Below are 23193 nucleotides of genomic sequence, written 5' to 3'. Positions count from 1 at the left end.
GTCTGTAAGTCTTCCAACATACCACTTAGATAATTAGCTCTCTGGGGAAGGATTTCCATTCCTGTTGGCTGATTTTATTTGTTACACTTATTGTGTTATAATTCCCTTTACTGTGCAGTCTCTTGTAAAGCGCTGAGTACATCTGTGCGTGCTATATAAATAGATATACATAAATGAGGGAACAATGGGATGAATGAAGCAGGTGTGAGGGATGTACCTAAATTCCTGGGTTCTCTGTCACTGACCCTCCCTTCACGTGGCCCCTCAGTGTCAGGTGCCACTGCAAATGCTAAAATTCTTCCTCTCACTTTTCTGTGTGTATTGCCCACATGTAGTACAAAATAAAAGCAAATGAATGTACCTATTCTAATGCAGATGGCGGTGTACAGTACATAATGTAAATGAAGCATGTAGCCTCAAGGACACAAACCTAAAACAAAGAGAATGAAACCACACACAATGACTGTGGGGCATTCACTACACACGCAAATGAGGTGCTAAGAGCAGAATATCTCTGCATCTATTTAACTGACACTGTACAAGTCAATTGTATGACCACTCTTTGAAATCGGTGCAAACACAATGTTTTTCTTTTCACCACAACTTTTAATTCTCCAGAAAAGAATTTGAAATGTGTCACAAGATTCGGTTATTATTTTGTAAGACCAGATAATATGCAAAGTGCAACTATACATTCGTTTTAAGGACCAACCCGATCACTGCTACAAGGCAAACGGGTGGCAATTGATTGAAAGCTTCAATTATTGACTTCCTTCCCATTTTGTCTGTCAGAGAGGATGATCGGGAACGGGATCATGTTCCCTCCAGTGATGAGTGGGGTATGTGGGCAGATTCTTCCAGTGCCGTTGCTGGGTATCGCATCCGATCTCATGTTAGCGGATATTGCCTTGAGTGACAGTTATCGCTGGATCGGTTGCTATACCCCGCACCTGCACTTTTTGAATCCTGGAGATGGGGTGTAGCTTTATAGGTACAGCCAGTAAAGTTAGAAGAACCCATTCAAGTGCTGTGGTATAGATGTGAGGTGCTAGCCATGATTAAACATTTGTAAAGGTACATGTAACATACAGGTGCGCCGACGAGTATTCTAAAACTTGCCTTAAACTTGCCTTGGAAAATCTGGGGCTATCACCAATCCAGGTACATGCTTCAGTGACATTTCTGCAGAGACTAATGGCCCATCGGATTAACACAGCAGGGGTCCCTGGCAGTCCCATTCAGTTTGAATAGGACTGCCAGGGACCCCCTGCTGTTAATCCGATGGGCCATTAGTCTCTGCAGAAATGTCACTGAAATGTTGCAGCATGTACCCGGGTCTTGTTGGTGATTGCCCCAGATATGTTTTAGAATACATTTCGGCACTACAGTATGAACGATCAGCTTTGTGAATGCCATCATCGAAGGGTCCAAATGAATACCCGGGGGATGCTAGACCAAAAATGACATTTTAATGGAAAGTTACTGATTTTATAGAGTCTCCTTGGAAATCTATGAGATAGACTGTGAGAGCCCCTCAGAAAGTGTTGGTTAAACCCACGAGGGTATTGAACATAATATAACTGTAAATATTGTTTATAAAACAATGTTTTAGACCTCGGCTTCCGTTTTGGGACGCAGTGTTGTAGTAATACGGTGCTGACACTACAGAAATGTTATATTTTCAGTTGGTAGCAAAGCATTGACATTTACATCTCCCTATTTGTGTAATGCTAACAAAGTAAAAAAAAAAAAGATACAAACAGTACTCCAAGGTTTCTGCAAGAATGTTTCCAGAGTTCTTATCCCTAGAGAACCGTTAGCTGTTAAGCACAATATAGCAGGAAAGGCCCCTTTTATGCAACACGTACTGTAAGATTGAACTGAGAGGATACTCTTGAGTTTTGTATATACAGTATGGTGTATTTCCCATAATGTATTCATGGATTCCTACTGCCCCTACATCTTACAACAGTCAACCCCATAACCTATAGAGCTGCCTCCAGCAATACAAAAGCAATACCAGATGCTGGTAACTTACTAAGGGATGTAAATGTACTGCTCAGCAAATGCTGAGACTTAAAAAGATCACCTGAGACTTTAGGCAAAATGAAAAGTACTGTGACCCTTAAATTCTAGATACAGTATGAGCAAAACAAATCAGCTGAAAAGGTTTTTGGTTGAGGAGGCCCCACGTTCAGGATCGGTCAAGGTCACTAAGCAAAGTTTTAATAGGATACACCCATTAATTTTACAATATCACAAGTATTTTACGTTGTTTTAGTACAAAATAAATATATGCAGTACCTAAGGAGAGGCTTTACACTTATCTATATATATAAAACTGAAAAGTTTGTCTGTGCGTGCCTCTGGACAATCTGATTGGTCCGTCGGTCCACCGGACCATGGCCCGCCCCCCCACTGCTCTTATTGGCCTGCGGGGTTCGCTGAAGTCACGGACAGACCTACCCCACTGGCACACTCACTGAGGTTTGGGAGTACGCTTGACAGCACATTTTTCCCGCCTCTCCGCCTGTTCTCACCTCATAATCTCACCCTGCGGACTACACTCTCAGCACACAGACAGCTTCGCAAGGAGATTTTGGGACAGAAAATTTTGCTCTCACCTCTGACTATCACCCCTGCGGACTACACACCACCTGCCGCGTTCCCCCCCCCCCCCTGCCACCCCCCTCCTCCTGCACGCCTCACCCCCCCTCTCACCCCAGCAGAGTACTGACATTTTGTGCCATGTGTCATCCCCCCATACACCGTCGGATCCAGTGTGTTCCGCACACCGTCCGGTGCCGCGTGCCCCCCCCCCCACCCCCTACTATACTCCGTCAGTGATAAACGTCCAGGTCTGGTCCAGTGTGTCAGCCGTCCCCCGCCACCCCGCCACCCCCTTTCCCACACACCGTCCGGTGCGTCTTACACACTCTGATCAACAATTGATTCGGACATGTTTGATGCAACTGGAAGAACAAACCTTACAATTAACATACACTTAGCTCATGTTTGCTCAGGTACATGTACATTGAAAAAGGTTGTTTGTAAAAAAAAAAACACAGTACAAACTATTACATCATATTGACATTTTATTCAACACTTCTTGTCAACATTATTATACAACATTTACACCACACAATTAGGGATTACCATCCCGGGCAACGCCGGGTATATCAGCTAGTGAGATTATAAACTGAAAAATAAACCAAGGACGGGCTAACTTTTCTTTCAAACAAATATCCCCATTGAGCTGACCAGTTAAAGGAATTTGGGGCACATGAACTGCTACTTCACAAGTCAATGTCATTTTTTCTGCAAGGTAAATGGAATGATGTTTAATGTTTTCCAGCTAGGACAGGAGGAAACTTTGAATACTAATGTATATTTCCCTGTAGCATTAGGACTGCTGATCCGGCACCCTGCTAGGCTGGATACTCCCTGTTTTTTCCTCACAGTGTGTCGTGATGCTTTCTGATTTGAAAATTACTAGTACACTACATGTTTCAGAAGTCTCTTGACCTGTTACTGTGGCAACCATTGGAAATTGCCAGTTCATGTTTAACCCCTTCAAGAGCTGCAGGAAACCATTTGATAATTAAGCTGAACTGTGTCTTCTTGTGTTTCTTTACTCTCCTTCCCCAGTACTTCTGGCTTCTCGTACTATCTCGAGGCCTGGTTGGCATCGGAGAAGCAAGTTACTCCACCATCGCTCCCACCATCATCGGGGACCTCTTCACCAAGAACACCCGCACCCTTATGCTCTCGGTCTTCTACTTTGCCATCCCCCTTGGAAGGTAACCAGTCACCGGCGTCTGGCTGTGCTGCTTGCACGGCTACAAATGAGAAGTTAACGATAGGGACAAGGCTTAGTCATCATAGCGCATAAAGCTATTTTTAGCGATGTCACGGAGGCTAAAGTGACTTTTCATGCAGTCTGTGAGTGTTGCCGAGACCTGTTAGATGCAATGCCTTCAGTGTTTAGACACATGAAATCGATTAACCCATGAGTGCATCTGTAGGAGTTCGAATACCTACAGGGAATATACGTAAGGAGAAGGCTGTAGGACATTTTTGATTATGAATTTAATGAGTGGTACAGCTTCTTTTCATTTGTTTATGAAATATTTTCAAATTGATCTGTATCTTCTGGAATTTATTTTTTGTTTTTTTACAAAACACTTATTAGCAAAATGGTCCATCTGATTATCTCTTCGCTACAAGAATTTGAGCATCATTTTCGATTTAAATTCTATTTGGTAAAACACAATGAGTTTGAATATGGGAGGCACTACAGGAAGTGCATATTGGTGGATAGAATTATATATAAATAATGGCACAGCTATATTACAGCATTTGAGCTACTATGACAGGGCTGGCCAACTCCAGCCCTCAAGGGCCACCAACAGGTCAGGTTTTAAGGATATCTCTGCTTCAGCACAGGTGGCTCAGTCATTATCACCAGGGCGTATGAAAAATGCTACTCGCCAGACAAAAAAAGGGTCTCGCCCAACAATTTTTTTGATCTCACTGTACAACTGAGTGCGCACTCCCTCTCTCACGCCCCTCCTCCTCTTCCTCTCTCCCCCCCACCTCGTCCACCTCGTCCTCTCCCCCCCATCTTCTCTTCCTCTCACCTGCCTACGGTGGAGCAAGGCAGCAGAGGAGGAAGACGGCGGCTGGCGGCAGAAGAGGAGGACTGAAGACCACGGGAGAGGCACAATAGGAAGACAATTGGCGGCGGGAGAAGAAGAGCGAGGACCAGCATGTCACTGGAACAGGGCAACAGAGGCATTAGACAGCGGGCGGGAGGCGGCGGTAGGAGAAGAGCATTAACACTATGTGAGCAGCATAGGAGAACAGCCGGGGAGGAGCACGCCCCAGCGGTCCGACCCGCAAGTCTTTACTGACTTCCGGTGCCTGCCGCTGCTACAGCGCAGCTCCTTACCCGGCTGTTCTCCAGTGTCAGTGTCAATGCTCTTCTCCTGCCGCCGCCCGCTCACTGTCTAATGCTTCTACTGCCCTGCTCCGCTGACATGATGATCCTCGGTCCTCTTCTCCCGCCGCCAGCTGTTTTCTCCTGTGCCACTCCCATGGTCTTCAGTCCTCCTCTTCGGCCGCTCTACTCACCAGCTGTTAAAATCAACATGCTTCGGACGAGCAGGCGAGTTTATTTGTCGAGCCCTAATTATGACTGACCCACTGATTGAGCCAGCTGTGCTGAAGCAGGGATATCCCTAATACCTGGCCTGGTGGTGGCCCTTGAGGACTGGACTGAATACCTGGTCAAAGAGCTGTAACAAATGTGTCTTAGGTTGTATAAAAATGGTAAAAATCTTCCAAAGCATTTGGCTACCATAGAAAGAGTAAACATTATTTTAAATTTCGTTTTAAATACCTATATTTATAGCTACTTGTATTTAACATTTTAAATATGCTACTTTCATTAGAATGGAAGAATAGTATGCATTCAAAACTCGATGATTAAATGGAATTATATCGAGATAGGAATCTTGAGTGTAAATTAGTACAGCTCCCCACACTGTAATTGATTGCAGAACTTCACTTACTAATTTGCCTGGTGTGATGATCTGTAAAGATGGGCCAAAGTATTTTTGCGTCACCATTTTGTTCCCGATGTTGTTCCATATTTTCACATTTTCCTAAAAGTTCACAATGCACCTGTCTTGCCAAATGACAGATTTGTGCAAGAATATACAAAGGCCATGTCCCCCAGTTGTACGAATGTCTGCAAATTTGCTTTGTGATAATGTTCCCGGAAAAGAAAACTTTGCAGATTTCTCCTGGTTTGCGAGCTTGCACGGAAAAAATTCCCATATCTCTATAAACGTGATACCCTACAATAGCTGAACTCTGTATTGAAAGGGTCGCAGACAGGGTGGCATACAATAGGCAACTGGGTTCCTGCAGGCAGCTTCCTAGGGAGAAGTGGCCCTGTGAGCTCATTTCCTCACACACAAACAAGCACAGCTCTCAATATTACCAACTGATTGAAAACAAGATGGCGTTAAGTGATAGCAGTTCCATTATAATATGGATTAGTCAATTTATAAAGTTACAATCCAGCTATTTTGGGCCGATTCAAAGTAGCCACCTCAACATTTAGAGTTAAAATGATTAAACAGGAGTGGTTTATTTTTTATCAGTAAGTAAGTAACGTACCCATTAAATACCACCCAGGCATAAACACGGCACTATAGTTTATGGTAATCGGTATACAGTGTGTAAACGTTTGACACATTCCATAATGTTGGCGATCAAAACCGCCACTTTTTCGGTGAGATGGCTGAAATGAATGCTCCCAGCGGCCTGCAATTATGTAACTCTATAAAGGGATAAATATTGGGACTAGGCGTCATGAAGCCAGCCCCGTTTACTTTGTCAGTTTACAGTAACTGGAAGTGAAGTAGTGGAGATGTCGGAATGCTGCCTTCTCGCTCCAAACTTTTCCTAAATTATTTTCAAATCTACATGAAAATGTTTTACGGGGTAAATTAATGAGGGTGGTCAAGCTTAATTTGAAAGTCCACTCTCACCCCCTTACTCTGTGTTTGAATAGGCAAAGGCTTGCTGCCTTCCTATTGTATATAGCATTTGCTGTACAGCAGCTTGGCCAGTTTTTAAAGTGGTAAAGTAGGAGGTGCGTCCATGTTAAATGTTTTGCTGTTTATTGTATGACTGCTATACTACTGCTGAATATCTACTATTGCACCTTGATTATGGTCCGGTTCTACTGTCTGCCCCCTGCGCTGTGATACTTCGCTTAATGCTTTCTCTTTTCCTTTTCAACAGTGGCTTAGGATACATCACTGGTTCCAGTGTTAAGCAAGTAGCAGGGGACTGGCGCTGGGCATTGCGGGTAAGAGGAAGTGCAAATGGATTTCATGGTACCCAAAAACCTTACAGAATTTACAGGTGCCACAACGATAAACCAATAGAGAAACCCATACCAATAAAATAGAGCAACATTCTATGTCCCGTTCAGTACAGAAGAGATGGAAGTATCATGGCTTGTTTAGGTATAAAGGGAGTTAATTGCCGAAAATAATGGAGGAGACCTTATTACACCAATATATTCCCCTCATTGATGCAGTCTGAAGCAAATGGATACATATCAAATACCATTACCAAAGGAACCATGTTTATTTGTGATATATGGTGTGTCTGCCCCATTACACTGTGCAGTGTGATTTATAAGCTACTTTGGCAATTAGCAGAGATTTCTACATTTAGGATCATCAAATTTAACACACGCTTGTAATAAAATAAAATAAACTCTCCTCTTCTGCAAAAAGCTCAATTATTACAAACACACAGTTAAACAAATTCCATACAAAAGTCAAATATCGAATATTACCAGAAATGGTGTCGTTGGACACTACACAGATCATGTCACCCCCTTCCACTGTTAGCACTGTGCAGTGCAGGGGAGGGGGGTACTACTCTATTAGGGACAAGCATGGACTGTGTGCCAATCTGTGGTGGTCTTTACATCCAATTCTAAGTAAACTAGACCATAATTATAACGTGTTCATATTTTAAAAAGAAATATGTTCAGGCAGCAAATGTGAAATGTTACTTTATGTACATAAAATGTACAGATTATTATATTCAAAAGTACCATGTATTAAAGACACACATAAAATGTTAGTCTACATGAGTACGTGGACCAATTTGACAGCATCCCTCCCGTTCTCATACAGGATAGATGTATTATTTGGTTCTTTCTGCCTGGTATTTGAAAACTATTGGGACTTTGGAAATCAAAAACATCAGGACAGAATGTAAAAGTGAAATATTCAGAGCAGCTTTGAAAAGGTGTGACCGATAACAGAAATAAGGAGTGTAATCACTTCCAAACTATGGGAGTTATACATGGACTTATTAAAGGAGCAATGCATTCAATACCCTACATGTGTGTTTTATTAAATACATCAGTTCTGTAATATAATATTTAATACTTACATTAAAAAAAAAATCAACTCTTAATGCCATTATTAATGGGTTTTACTATACTGAGCATCCTTTGATTTCTATAGCAGGGTTTAGCCCACCTCCCCAGCAGTGCAAGATCTTTGTAACACTTTCCTGTTTATGATATTTTGTTGCCAATATTCCCAGCAGTTTGCAGCTCAAACTGTAACGATAGATAATGTTACCTTAGTAATATAAGAATACATTGTAGCTGCTGAGTTACACTGACTGAAGGATTGAAACTGAAAGGCAGCCATTTAATGATCTCTGGGAAGCTGGATCTTTGCTGATTGATCACGGGAGAACCAGTCGATTGGCAGCTTAGGTAATTAGTTTTCAATTAAGGTAATCAAAGGCTAAAGACATTTGTTTTAATATATGCAAAGTGCTGTTAGGATTGCCTCTTTAAAGCAATGCGTTTAGGACCTCTCTTCCTTTACCCACTAATACACTGTATCTCAGTTAAATGACTAATGGTAGGGACCACGTTATAATAAATAACCATTCATTTCATTTTCTTTTGGTGCCAGAGCATAATGCTGACACTATTCTGTTTCTCTTCCTTTGTTTTTATTAAGCAGTTTCCTGTTTCATTTTAACACAAAAGTTGCCTAAAAAAACAGGAGGAAACAACCCTCATTACATTAGGTTAAGTTCCTTCAATCTGCACCCCATGGAATGCAAATTATTAGTGGGCCTAGTTTGACAAATAAAAACTGCATTCCACTGCTTTTGTTATGAGCAGCACATTGCTGATTATTTGATCCTAATCAGCTACTCCTAAATACTTTTTAGTCCCACACCGTACTCTTTGGCTGTCAAGAAACCCTATTAAAGCAGGAAACAGCTTTGAGGGAAAAAACACGTTGTTAGAGTTTCCACTTGTATTTTTATTTTATTTTTTGCCCTCAGACTGCTAACTTCCTTTTCTTTTTAACAGCAGGGACTTTGGCTGTCCGGTTATAAAATAATATTTTAAGACTTGACGGAGCAGGCAGTAGCTTCTAACAAAACTGCTTCTTCACCTTTGACCTTCAAGGGATGCCCAGTATTATTCTAGTGAATTAGCAGTTTAGGATGTTTCGTGATGAGGGAAAATTCTTTATGACATGAAACCCGCTCTTCGTGTGACACAGAACTTCCCATTAACATATTATTTCTATACGTTTCCTAATAAGTGGGCAATGGCTAAGTAACAGTACAGTAGGTGTTAGCGATTGTTACGGGTTTACACTTAATAGCTGTAAACAATGGCTAATGGGTATATGCATAAGCTGAATAACTTCCTAAAAGTGTTTGTTGTTCTAAGTCTATGGAAGCCCTTTCATGTATATCATATTGCTCTAAACTAGTGGTTTCCAACTCTGGTCCTCAAAAACCCACAACAGGTCAGGTTTTAGGGATATCCCTGCTTCAGCACAGGTGGCTCAATTTGTCATTTTTGCTGAATTGCCTGTCCTGAAGCAGGGATGTCCTTAAAACCTTACCTGTTGGGGGTTCTTGAAGACTGGATTTGGAAACCCCTGCTCTAACCTAACCATCAAAGAATAAAGTCACTTATCCAAGGTAGACATCTAATGAAGGACCCTGAGAGGTTCGAAAGCTTGTAACATAGCAACTACTTATTGGTCCAATAAAAGGTACCATACAACTTACTCCCTCTCCCTCCTTTGTTACTCTGTTTATTTGAGGTGATATGTCGATTTGCACAGATATGTCGATTTGGATATCGTATACAGTATTAACATAACATGGCATCTTTTACAGGTTTCTCCAGTGCTGGGCATAATAACAGGGACCCTTTTACTCATATTCGTGCCAACAGCAAAAAGAGGCCACGCTGACCAGCTAAAGGCTAGAAGTTCTTGGATCAGAGACATGAAAGCACTGGTCAGAAAGTAAGTCTGTCAGATATGGTCATAACTACTGTAGTTTGTCTTTGTGGGATTGCTAGGGGTGTGGTTAAAAGGCATTAGGGTCAACCAGTAGATAACCGAATCAATGAATATTTATGTCCTCATTGTTGTTTAATTCATATTTTATCTCTGATCTTCGTTCATTGCCAGAGACACATGCAACATATTATGCCGTAGGCTCCTGGGGCCCCTTTAAACGCTAAATTAAAGGCCCCCAAACAACATCTACTCTCCATCCATAAGTACTGCTATTATGAGGCCATTCAACCCTTTTGCTATGAGAGCGTGCATCCCTCTCCTCTTGCACGGGAGGGATGGAAACGTTGAAGTACATTATAAGAACTGTCCATTAAACAATAGGGATCTCCAACAAGAAGAGCAGAAGATGCAGATATCGGTGTGTTTCATAAAATGTTCATTTAAATAAATGGACTAGAAGGAACTGGTGCTTTCATCAGTTATAGTAAAAGGTGTAACTTGGCTACAGGCTCTGCAAACATGGCAAAGGGAAGGCCAGGAAAAGGGACCACCGTTGTCTTGCTTATACTGCATGTGTAGATGCATGGGACTGGAATAGACATTTGGCTTTATGGATGAGGCAGCAGAGCTCAGCTGGAGAAGGAAGATATGAATCCTGCATAACTGACAATTAGTCATTTATTACTGAATTCAATTATTTAATTTGGGGCTTAATTAGCTCCTTGGTTAGAGACCAATTTAACTGAGTTGTCTGGCTGAAAATTCACTTGTGCTTGAAGAGATTTCCCCCCCCCCCCCCCCCATCAGTTTAGGGCATCAAAGCGAGTACAGTTTAGTATATATTTAATACATGTTTCGATTAACCTCTTTACTGCCAGAGAGGACAGCAACGCAATGCCTCTCTGCCCCTTGAGCAATGAAGGGTAAAATACATTGATGAACATTCCTGTTCAATGCATTTGTCTTCCCCAGCTCGGAGGAGACAACGTGAATCCCTATAGAATAGGGGTCTAAACCCGTTAGTGTCTCTGCACTAATGATATGCTGTTAGATGTGCCACACATTTGGATGATTCAATCGGAGAAGGGGGACAGAAAGGAAAATAAGGGGCTCACGTGTCACACATTTTAACTTGCATAGCAATAAAGTCACTCGCATTGCCCCCTTTTTGCTTATCTCACCAGCCGGAGCTATGTCTTCTCTTCACTGGCAACGTCTACAGTGTCTTTTGCAACGGGGGCTTTGGGCATGTGGATCCCACTTTATCTCTACAGAGCCCAGGTGGTGCAGAAGACTGTGGAGCCCTGTAACATTGCACCGTGCAGCACCAAGGACAGGTAAATGCAGCATCGAATAAATAATCCTTCTACTCTAAATAATCCTTCTACTCTAAATAATCCAAAGGTTTTTTTTATAAAGGAGGACATCAGATTTAAAAAAAAAAAAAAAAAAAACAATAACCGCATTATTCTTGTAAAGCGGTCATCATCTCTACTTGTCATGAAAAGAAAGAAATGTTTCCTTGGTATTTAGTATTGTAAAGTCCATGTTCTGCTGTCTTTAGCAAAGCCGCGGTTTTAAAGTGCTGTGGTGGCATTCTGAGACATCATCTGAAAATTTGCCTCCTAGGGAACTGAAAATGGCCGCTGCCATCTACACCCATTAAAACAGAGGTTGCCGTGGTAACAGGGGATAAGTAAAAAAACAGGTGAAAACTTAGCAGGAAGTTGAGTTTTAGAGAAAAGGAAAAGGATGAGCACAACATCAGTTTATGGCATGACTTAATTTTTGATTTTGGGGGATTGCTGCTTGAACTTATACCTTAGATGTGACGATGGTGATAATACAAGGCTATATAGGGCATTATGAACAAAGGCTTAAAAAGAGACTTGAGTGGTCCTGCAATCTTTCAGCTTTAGCATATGGCCGATATATGTATCATTGTTACCAGTCATTTATTTTTATCGGCTAAAGCCCAGATGCACAAAGCTCCATTATTGACTTAACAAGGCGTTAACTTAAGGTAATGACTTGTTAAGTGCTCCTCGGATATCTTCGAAGCTCACGGATGCAGTGTTAAGTTGTGATTTTAGCGCTGACGAGCCCTTGCGTTACTATAATGGACATTAGTGTTAATGATATGCAAAAGAGGTGTTCCCTCTAACAGCGCATGTCCACAGAGGTCTGTTATATATGAGAGAAACCTATTTTTACTATAGTCCCAAGTGCTATATATCCCCTTAAACCAACCTTGAAACAACACATAGAGAGACACTTGTGCTTAAAGGAGCACACCTGAGATATATAGGACAGTGATTTTCAATGGAGTCCGGGGTACCACGTGCACCCCTCAGGGGTTCCACGGCCACCAGGGAGTGGAGAGTGGGGACAACTCTCCCAGCTGTCCCGGCGGCGTGGTGGTACCCAACATAGCAGTGACCGGCGGCTTGTGAGCTTAGCAGCAGCCGCCCGGTCACTGCTATGCTTCCTCTATCTGCTCCTGTTGGTGGCTGAAGCCGCGTCAACTTCCAGCTGACAGGAGCGAGAGGAAGGATCAGGTAAGACCTCGCTGTCAGCCCTTAAAGTGTGTGTGTGTGTGTGTGTGTGTGTGTGTGTGTGTGAGTGTGAGTGTGTGTGTGTGTGTGTGTGTGTGTGAGAGGGGGAGAGTAAGTGTGTGTGTGTGTGTTAATGAGAGGGGGAGTGTGTGTGTGTACACAGTGGTGGATTTCCCATTAGGCCAGGGCCTAGGGCGGCAAAAATGTCTTCCCCCATATGTGTGTGTGTGTGTGTGTGTGTGTGTGTGTGTGTGTGTAAGAAAGAGGGGGAGAGTGTGTGTGTATAGAAGAGAGAGGGGGACGGGGAGCCTAAGGAGGAGAGTGTGAGGGGACAGAGATGGGGGGCGAGGGGAGGGGGAGAGAGTCGGGGGTTCCCCAGAATTTCACAATTCACCGACATAGGAGATATGCTAATAGGTGTCATTTACATTATACTTTATATATATCTCAGGTGTGCTCCTTTTTGAGCACAGATGTCTCCACTTGTTGTTTCAAGGTTGGTTTGGATGGAGATAGATATTGATTGACCAGATTTTCAAATGTAAAAACTGGGACACATTAAAAAATTATTTATAAAACAAATTACATCAACAACTGCGCATTCCCTCCCCCCCCCCACACTTTCTTTGTCTATCCCCCCCCTTTTTCTTGCTCTCCCTCCCTTTCTCTCACATTATCTGTCTGCCCCACCCGCCATTCTCTGTCCTCCCCTCCCTCCGTTTTCCCTTCCTCCCTCCATTCTTTGCCTCCCCCTCCCTAAATTCTCCCTCCCTCCATTCTCTCTTCCCCCTCTCTCCATTTTCTCTTCCTCCTCCATTCTCTACTCTCCACCTCCCACCTTTCTCTGTCCTCCCTCCCACCATTATTTCCTCCTTCCACCCATCCCTCCATTCCCTCCCTCCTCCATCCATCCTCTCTTCTCCCTCCCCCAAGTCCCTACCTGTCACCGTGGAGCAGGGAGGTCAACCCTGGCAGCAGACACCAGAAATGGTGACTGACTTCCGGGTCGGACCGCTGCGGCCCCCACCCTCTGTTGACGTCCTTCAACCAGCGCTGTCCTCTGTCGGCAACCTCTGATGCTGCCGACGGCATCCTACTCTGACCTCGGCAAAACCGGGACATTTGAAAAATTGCCGCGACACCAGGACTGTCCCCGCTAAACTAGGACGTCGGTTCACTCTACTGTATATAAATAGGCCTTGGGAAATATACTAAAATAGGCTTCTGTCTCTCTCGCAACCCTATTTTATTGAGATAACGAACTGTTTTTGTTCAGGGAACAGGACGTCCGTTACTGATTTTGGTATCATGATGTTATGAGCTCGGACTTAACAGGACATTGAGGATCTGGGCCCAGGATCGAACTCTCTCTCCCTGCAAACGCAATGGACATACTATTTTACACAGGCTATTTATTCTGGCTTGCTCCTATTGATTTGGAAAGAAAATATACTGAAGCATTCTTAGATTCTTAGGCATAAAGATGTTTGTAAATCCTACACTGGGATGAAACGATTTCATTAGGTTCGTGCCTTTAATGCATTGTACTTGAAAGTGCCATAGCTATTCCATGCCTGCAATATTTTTTATTTTTCCTGGTTACATTAACCCTTCAGTGTTCAAACAAAATAATATATGTTGATGAACATTCCTCTCAAATGCATTTATTTTCAAGATGAAAATCGTTTGCTAATTAATTTCCAATATTAAGCCGATTAATTTTACTAATGCTTCCATTTTAATTGTACCCACTATGCACAACACGAACTCAACTGAGGGAGCTATATCAGAATATCTCACATCGTACCTACTTATCCACCTTTCTGTTCTCTGCAACAGCCCAGTTATTAATGACATGACGATATAATAGTGCCACCAAACAATGATTCATAACACAACACACATCTGTCTCTATACACACACACACACTATACACCACCTCGATTGTGGATTTAGGGTTACAATCATTGAGACCTGAGTTAGATTCTTTCTTTTCTTTTTTTGGGGCTCTGACATATACACATCTTGTATTGTGATGCTGTTTCGTGTTATGTGCACTGTTTTGCAATGAAAGAAAAACCCTCTAAACTTTTGCCTTTAACAGTTTGATATTCGGAGCAATCACATGCATCACTGGTTTTCTCGGTGTGATCACAGGGGCGGGAGCAACGAAATGGTGCCGGCTGAAAACTCAGCGCGCTGACCCACTTGTCTGTGCTGTCGGCATGCTGGGATCGGCTATCTTCATCTGCCTGGTCTTCGTTGCTGCTAAGAGTAGCAGTGTAGCTGCATATGTAAGTCAAAGTGTCGGCGAGAATCATTACCCTGCTCTCAGTCCGATGTTCTAAATAAATTCTGCCCAGTGAGGCTGAAGAAACCCTTGTGTGCAACCCAGCTGGTCTCCAGATTGCTACTAGTCAAAGCGACTGGGTACAGGAATACAGATCATGTGCAAAGTGTCAAGCCCTGCTACATCGTTGGGGTTTATACACATAATATATACAGTCTTGGAGTATCTCAGTCTTGAAGGTCACAGTGTAGCAGCATCCTGCCCATCAAGATGATCACTTAGGACTTTTATTATAAGGCGGCCTAGCTAGGATGGCTTGGAATGGTCAGCATCTGAAAGATTTGACTTCAGATGTAATGGGTTTCATTATATTTTATAGAACTATATATATGACACCTTTCATAGAAGTCATAGAAAAGATAGCAGGGTTGCTGTAATTTTGAAATAGCACTTTTTAGAAATGTAGATTGAAATAAACCACTTCCATGTGAATTTACTGCAGTCTATAATCTCAATAATCTGAGGTTTTTTTTTTATTATTCAGGAAAAACAAGTGACAAGCAAGAGAATAATATTTTTTTTTGTTATGACAGAATTATGCCTTTTTAGTTTGGTGAAGAACAGGGAAATTAATGTACAGGGACACATTGGGAAGCATTTGATTTGTCCCAGTTTTGAAGGTTCTGTTATCTAAAATGCTATATAAATAATTCAGGGCGTAAATCTTATGTTTTACAATACATTTTATGATGATAAAAATAGATCACTTACAATAATGCTGGCAGTCCATGGGCCATAGGGCTTATAGTGGCCCTTGGACTGGACTGTCTGCTCCTACAAATTTCACTGCAATTCTTCCCACTGAAATTCACTTGTAAGGTACAGTTATGTATGTATGTGTGTATATACACACACACACACACACACACACACACACACACACACACACACACACACACGGTACAAGTGCTATAAATGCTTGCAAAATGTTGAAGTATAATATTTATTTAGACTACAAATATATCCTAAGTGGCCCTTCTACACGTAACGTTTTATTTATTTATTTGTATCCGGTCCCGCTGAAGGGCCCCGTTTTACGATTTATGGAACCGACCACTGAGAAATGCTGCAAAGCGGCTTTGAACATTTGGTTTCCACACAATGTCACGTTGTCTTTTGTTTCATTTGTACAGGCTTTTCAAAGGTTAAGGTTTATAAAGTTCAGCTGCAAAGTTGCTAGTGAGGGGATATTTTTACCTCAGGGGAGCTGTATTATGGGGTTTTCGTCTAAATTGATTTAGAGAATGGAGTTCAGTGCCCCCAGTTGCACACTTTTGGCAGTGTTTAAGATCCATGTTTTTTCTCAATCCCAGATACTCTTACATTTTGCTACAAGTGGAAGCGTAAATGGACTTTAATAATCATTCTTAATCTATTCAGGGATTGGTTTCCATTCTTCTATTTGTGCAGAGTTTAACACAAATGTTGTCAATCTGACTTCTAATGACCTCTCAATAATAATCTTTAACTTGTGGATGTAAAACAAACAGAGGCAGAATGGTACAAGACGTGTGTTTTTCCCCCTTCTCGCTGGAGCTAAAAAGCGCAATGCATTATTATGGGTAAAAGCAGGATATTTAGAGGCACCATCAAATAAAACGTAGTGAAGCGAGGCACTCCTAGAACTTCTGTATGGCATTCGAGTTAACAGGTGATAGAGACCTATGGTGCACCTGCAGAAAACCGAAATGTACTTCAGAGCGAAGTAGTACAATCACAGCAAAGCAAATGGTGGAATAATGCAGATAAGGAGGAAAGGTAAACAATGGCTGGAAAGAGTGTGTTACAATACCTTCCGTTCAATGGATTGAGGGTGGCCCTCCATTCTGAACATTAACCATGCAGAACAGGGCTAGGTACATCACAAGAGCCTCGTCACATTATATTTGAACCTGCCTAGATTTGGAATGCAGAACATTCCCCATAAGATGAAGCAATGAGTGGGAGGTTTGTAAAAAGAAGGCTATCACACTGGAGGTGGCTTGGGAAATTGGGTTTCGTGTATAATGCAGAATAAAAAAAATAGAAGATTAGGTAGTGAAGGTTTAAAAAAAAATACACACTTGTTTAAAACAGTGTAAATCACTGAGCATTGGTCCTTCTTATATTGTGGGATATGACAATCATGTATAGCTACAAAGGAATAATTAATTTCTTCAGGTAAAGATTTTCTATATGTATTTGAGTACTTCGGTATTAGGCAAGACTTTTTTTTAATATATATATATATATATATATATTTGGACTAACAATTGATATTATAAGACAAGCGTTCGAGAGTTGTCCTCTCTTCCTCAGGTCAGCAATACCCGAGGCAGAGAGAGAACGCTTGTCTCATAATATCAATTGTTAGTCCCAAATAAAAAAAGGTATCGCCTAATACTGGCGCACTCATTTACTCTGCACTATCACAACTGGACTGAGATGGCTGTTTTATATTTATTTGAAATATTCCCCACACAAATATAATTCCTATAGTTTCCTTTCCTGCATCCAACCCCCCCCCCCCCCCACCCTCTTCCACCCCCCCCCCAATCTCAAATGATCTCATATGTAATGTATCGTATGTAATGTATCAAATCAGGGCCGGCCTTAAGGACAGGCGAGCAAGACGGCCGCCTTGGGCCCCGCGCCTCCAGGGGGCGCCACGCTCCCTGCTCTGGTCGGTGCCAGGTTCTTATTTCCACCCGACTGGAGGGGGAAGCTGGAGGAGGGAGCATGCACACCCCCCACCCTCTCCAGCTCCCTCCTCCGGTCGGAAGATCCTGGCGCCGACAAGAGGAGGGAACACAGGGCTCCCCGGACTGGCAGAGAGATGGGGTGGGCTCTGTGAGAGGGTTGTTTTTTGGAGTGGGCCGCCTCCTGTAGCACCATGTTGCCATGGTGAATAATGTGTTGCTGCCGCAGTAGGGCTGCTTGGCAAGGTAAGCCCTTAACTTTTTTTACAGGGGGGGCCGCGCTGCCAACGTGCCGCCTTGGGCCCCGCCAAGCCGAAGGCCGACCCTACAATGATAATACAGATATTTATATATAAAAAGTAAATACATAGAAAGTACAGGAAATGAGTTGAAAATAATACTTAGTATGTTATATCCTTACACTAATGACAAATCATTCTTTCTTTGTGACAGATTTGTATTTTCGCTGGCGAGACTCTCCTGTTTTCTAACTGGGCCATAACAGCTGATATGCTAATGGTAAGTCAAAGATCTCTTGTTGTCTGACTGGGCCATATTAATGTATTTGCTGCTGGAGCCACCACCCATTCGTGTTTAAGAATATGCATATAAAACAGACAAAGATTTTGTCCTCTGCTCAAAATCGTGCTTAGCGCTTTAAATTCTCTTTTGAGAACGTTTGCAAGCATTAAAGGAGGTGTCTCTCATAATTAAGCTGTTAGTAGTGATTATGTTTAACAGATGATTGAGGCCTTAAAATAAACAAGTGTAAGAATTTTGTGAATGTTTTTATTAATGTGTTTGTAAAGTCTGTAACCTGTAGTTTATACTTTCTAGTTTTTTTGTCTTTCCTAACTGGCTCTGAGACATGGAGGGGTCGTCAATAGATATGGGTGAAACTACCAAAATGTGATTCGCAGAATTTCCCACGCTTTGCATTCAAAATCCGTTCGGCGTGTAAAATATGTCCGCGGATTGTTCCAGTTTCAATCCGTGCGGATGAATCCAAAACCGCCATTGGATACAATCCACACGGATCCTGCTAAGCCAATTCGCGGATTCCGCAATCCGTTGGGGGATTCAAAGAGTAAAATCCGCCGATTTGTGCAATCCAATGGAGGACTGTAAGAGTAATATCCACGGATTCCGCAATCCGTTGGAGGATCCTTCAAAATACGCGGATTGTTCTCTTAGAATCATCCAATGGATTGTGGAATCTGCTGATTGGATTGCCAGTGATAAAAAATCAAAAAAAAAACAGAAAAACTAATCGCCCTTTTTATGAATGATTCGCGGAAATCTGCGGACCAAAGGAACCGCCAATATGCTGCAGATGCAAATCCGCAAAAAATGTTTTGCCTATATCTAGTTGTCATTACCTTGTCACTAAGAAAGTGTACACGGTTGTAGTAATCCACCCATCACTATCATTATCTAACTCCGTGTTACATAGTAGATGAGGTTGGAAAAAGACATGGCCTTCGAGTTCAACCTATGCTAAATTTAGACGACGGATACATATCCTATATTTGTATTTATAGTAGGTACAGTATATTGAGCCAAAGGAAGGCAAAGAAAAATCCCAGTGAAACATCATTCAGTCTCTCATAAGGCCTCGTCCAGGGTGGTGCTGAGCAGGCGCGCGCGCTCATGCTGGACACGTTGCGACCATACACGTGGCCTGCGTGAGTGGGCGGGTGCGCCTGCTCGGCCCTCTGCTGCTTGCCGAGCAAGCAAAATAGATTTTGCTGCTCGCAAGCGTGTCACGTGAGCGGTTCGCCCAATGAGGGCGAACCAGCTCCATGAAGTTGGGGCCGCATCCCCCAGTGCGCGCGCACCTAGCCGCCCAGGAAAAGCACAGCCGAGCAGGGGCGGAGCACCAGGGCGCCCGTTCCCAACCTGGACAAGGCCTAAGGGGAAAAATAAATTCCTTCCTGAGTTCAATAATGGCAATCAGATCTGTCCTTGGATCAACATCCTTCCCACGTTTACTAATTTTGGAATATCCCTGTATACCTTTCCTTTCTAAAAGGTTATGCAGGACGCCTAAGCAGTGACTGGGTTAATGTGAACACATTATATATTCTAACGCCAGTTTCATTGTCATGTGCTCTGCATCAGTTTTTCAATCTGTGTCTATTCTCCTAGGTTTGATTGGTGTATTGTAGGGTAGCATTACCTTCACTGCCCTTGTCTCAAGGGCCATCTCTGCCAATTCCATTCTACTCTGTCATTAAGCGACTTCTCTCTGTCTCTGATTAACGGATAATAGAAAATGTAATATATGTGAGAACCATGCCTAGTACACACTTCTACTTCAGTGCTGTGAAAGTCTCACTGTAATATCATCTGCCATTGTCCTCAAGTGTTTAACTGCACACATCAGCAGCTGTCATTATAATCACAGTAAAATGTGCACTAATACATTCCCAACATTAAATAAAGTATTGTAAAAATGTAATGCAGAGAACCAACTAAAGCTAAATCATTGGATGTAAACATATCAATCACTGGTCATGTTGCTGACTTTCATAACTCAGTCAAGTTCCGATTTATTAAAGCACAACTAGTGTTACAAACTATGGGGAAGTGTGATCTGACCAAGGTCACATAGGGCAAAATAAATAACTTTGCACACAAATTTATAGGCTCAATTCCTCCCACAGCCACTGACACGAATACTGTATGGCTACTTTAATTTAATTTGTGTGTAAGGTCAAGATCATACCACTATATACATCTTGTTATAGATACTGTCCAATGTATCAGGGACATGCCCCTAATACTTATCTGAGGAGTGTAGCCTTCTTTCTACTATCTTCCTCATACAAGTTTATTCAGCGCCATGCATATCAATGGAAGATTATAAAACGTAACCCCCACCCCCAAATCTCCCAGATTCACAAGACAAGCAGTGTGCCACTGTGTGAATATAAACGAGGCAGCATTGTTCTGCTAAGATTGTTATTTGTTACATTCCATAATCTTTCCAGATCAGCACTGAACGAGAAGTAATAAGGTGGTTATGATTCCCTGCGTTCACATTTCTAATGTTGTATTAAAGCCATCAGAGCTGGTTTTTATTGCACTAGCCACATTCAATTGTTGTTTTTAATTTCTCCTTATAAAATCATGCTCTATTGGGAAGTTTAATTACGCCCAGATTTTCCAAATAAGCTTCAGAGAAGCATTTTTAAACATTTTGCAATGTGGGTAATGAAGAGATCAGGCAGCTTTAAATTCACTGGTTTACTACATGGGAAAATACTTCCTTCACCTCTTCTCTGCTCAGTGAGTTTTGGGGGAAAAATGGTTCAAAGATTTTCACGGGACTTTGTTGATGTAAGGATTCGGGGTGGGGGGGGATCTAATTTAGATCACGAAGATGCACAGCCTGTTATATTAGTGTGTACAGGAAGCTCTCGCTATCCAACGTTTCACTTCACAACGAATGGCATATCCAACGCTTTACAATGCAACCCTATGGGCCTTATCTGATGACGGAATGCGTTATCCGACGCCTGAATGCGTTATCCAACGCTCACTGCCACTGATTAACATGGGACTCACTTTATAACGTTTTCACTATCAACACTACTTCCAGAACGGATTCCGTTGGATAACCGTGGACTGCCTGTACAGTATCTGCATACTGTAGGGTAGCAGTGGAAGGTAGAGGCTTCAAATATTTATTGGCATTAAATACTTTGGGAGTCTTCGTTCTCTAAACAAAAGAAGCGGCCGAGTGTTGGAATTGTGTAGTCATGTTCCAGATAATTTAATGTTGCAGCTCATTCATTTTCTTGAGGTGTATGTATAATACAAACTGGTGTTTCAAGATAGGCTCTTTGGATTATTGGGCACCTTGTCTCGTTTGCAGTCTTAGCAAAACCCTGTGTTTATGCAGTTTGAGCTGTGAATGCAATTAATGTGAACAAATCACGTTGTTATAATTATCATTTTCAGTACAATGAGACCCCATATGTAGTTCCATCCTTAATCATGTTGCCTGCAGAGTTCAAAGAGCAACAGTCTTAATTGAGACCACAGAAAAATAATGTTATGTTTATACACGTGCCAAGCATGAATCTTAGTAAACATTGTTACATGAATGACTTGCAATTAAATGAGCTGTCTACAAATTAGTGGTGGAAGAAACTCTTCTGTATTTTAAAAGTTGAAGCTTTTAAAGCAGCTGTTCAAGCAATATCCTACATGGTTTTTTTTGTTTTTTGTTTTTTAAATAAATCAGTTCTGTATTATGAGAAAATACTTGTAGCATTTAAAAAAAAATTAAGAAAATGTTTTAAAGACATTTTGAATGTTTCTAATGTAAGTAGCATTTCCAAAGTGACAGCCCTTCCCCTTCTGATAGGCTCTAGCTCTTGAGCCTCGCCCTCTCTCTAGCAGTGCTCCAATTGTATCTAGTAACTGCCCAGTCAATCATATTCCAGGACTACATTGCCCACAATGCTGTGCAAGAACGGAATTAAATAACCCGGAGCAAGCGATTTGATTACAGGAGAACGGATCGATCCGCAGCTTAGCTAATCCTCGTCAGTGTGCAGATTGTATTGATGCACGTATTGAATGGGGGGAAAATATTTATATTTAAAAAAAAAAATGGCAGCTTGAACGGCAGCTTTAATATTGTCCATGTTAGAAAAAAATAAACATTTTCAATGTAGAGGAAAGTAAAATCCTGACAAAGTTGATGTAACAAAATAGTACATGGAAAAAGCCCTTCTTATGTACGATATATTGTTGTAGTTACGAGTTGGAACTCTTTGCAGTTTGGAATACAATTTACTAGTATTAGTAAATTAGTCACAGCCCAGATTTAGAATATTTTTTTATTGGACCATTGCAAAGAAAGCTGCTGTTATACGTGAGCTTGCACCTTACCTTTCTTCACGTGAGGTCTGAAGGACTTGGTCTCAAAATGTCATCATCTATGCATCATTTGGTCCAAAAAGGATCACAAACTAGTTTTCTTTTGCATCAGTATAGCTCGCAGTTCATTGGTTTGTGCAAAAATTAAAAATAAACATGGGGCTATACGCAATTATATTAAAGCAATCTACATTTTATGGTTATGGGTCACTCCTTCAAAATGAGTTATACCGTTATATTCTGCTTGTTTAAATAAACAAACCTGACTAGCCTTGCTGATTTTCAGTGAGTATGATTGATTGGGTGCCAGTGTAACCCATTATTTTAGCACCACCAGCGTTATAGACGTCCGTGTCCTCCCACAGCAGTTTACCTTTATTATGTCAAATGTTTTGGTTTGAGCACCTCCAGGTCTCGCATACTGTATGTGAATGCTTGGGACTTGATATCTAATGAAAAGTTGGGTTTAATGGACTCATGCGTTGGCACTGTGGTTACCATTACCATCCATAACTACCCAGCACTGTAAGCGATATGTAATAGCACGTTTTCGTGCACGCAGAATATTTTTTAATCAAACATCTTTTTATTATGTCTGAGCTCTGCATACCTTATTATTAAATGAATCATTCGGTTGCCCTTTGTCTTTTTCCGAATGCTTGAGCCAGACTTCTGAGAATTCTCTCATGATCAACAAGATCATTCATGGCCCATTGTTTCCACGACTTCCAGCTCGGTGCTTGGAATGTCCTACTCCATGTTTATGTCTTCGTGTGAAATGAAATAATCATGACAATAGTCTGCTGGAACAGTAGGAATTTCCT

The 23193-nt window shown here is 41.9% G+C and overlaps 1 protein-coding gene across 2 annotated transcripts in view; it reads left to right on the top strand.

Moving 5' to 3' along the window:
- The window catches only part of SPNS2 (SPNS lysolipid transporter 2, sphingosine-1-phosphate), a 191922-nt gene that overhangs the window by 144263 nt on the left and 24466 nt on the right, over positions 1-23193 (top strand). For both annotated transcript variants that reach the window (XM_075589984.1, XM_075589983.1), the window contains exons 4-9: positions 3649-3800; positions 6817-6883; positions 9766-9896; positions 11078-11230; positions 14553-14742; positions 17930-17995. In XM_075589984.1, the coding sequence (XP_075446099.1) occupies positions 3649-3800; positions 6817-6883; positions 9766-9896; positions 11078-11230; positions 14553-14742; positions 17930-17995 (759 nt within the window). The remainder of the gene's footprint in view (positions 1-3648; positions 3801-6816; positions 6884-9765; positions 9897-11077; positions 11231-14552; positions 14743-17929; positions 17996-23193) is intronic.

Source organism: Ascaphus truei, chromosome 3 (assembly GCF_040206685.1).
Source record: "Ascaphus truei isolate aAscTru1 chromosome 3, aAscTru1.hap1, whole genome shotgun sequence".
In the NCBI taxonomy this organism is placed as follows: domain Eukaryota; kingdom Metazoa; phylum Chordata; class Amphibia; order Anura; family Ascaphidae; genus Ascaphus; species Ascaphus truei.
The sequence above is the reverse complement of the archived record's forward strand: the minus strand, read 5'-3'. Positions and strand labels throughout refer to the sequence as shown.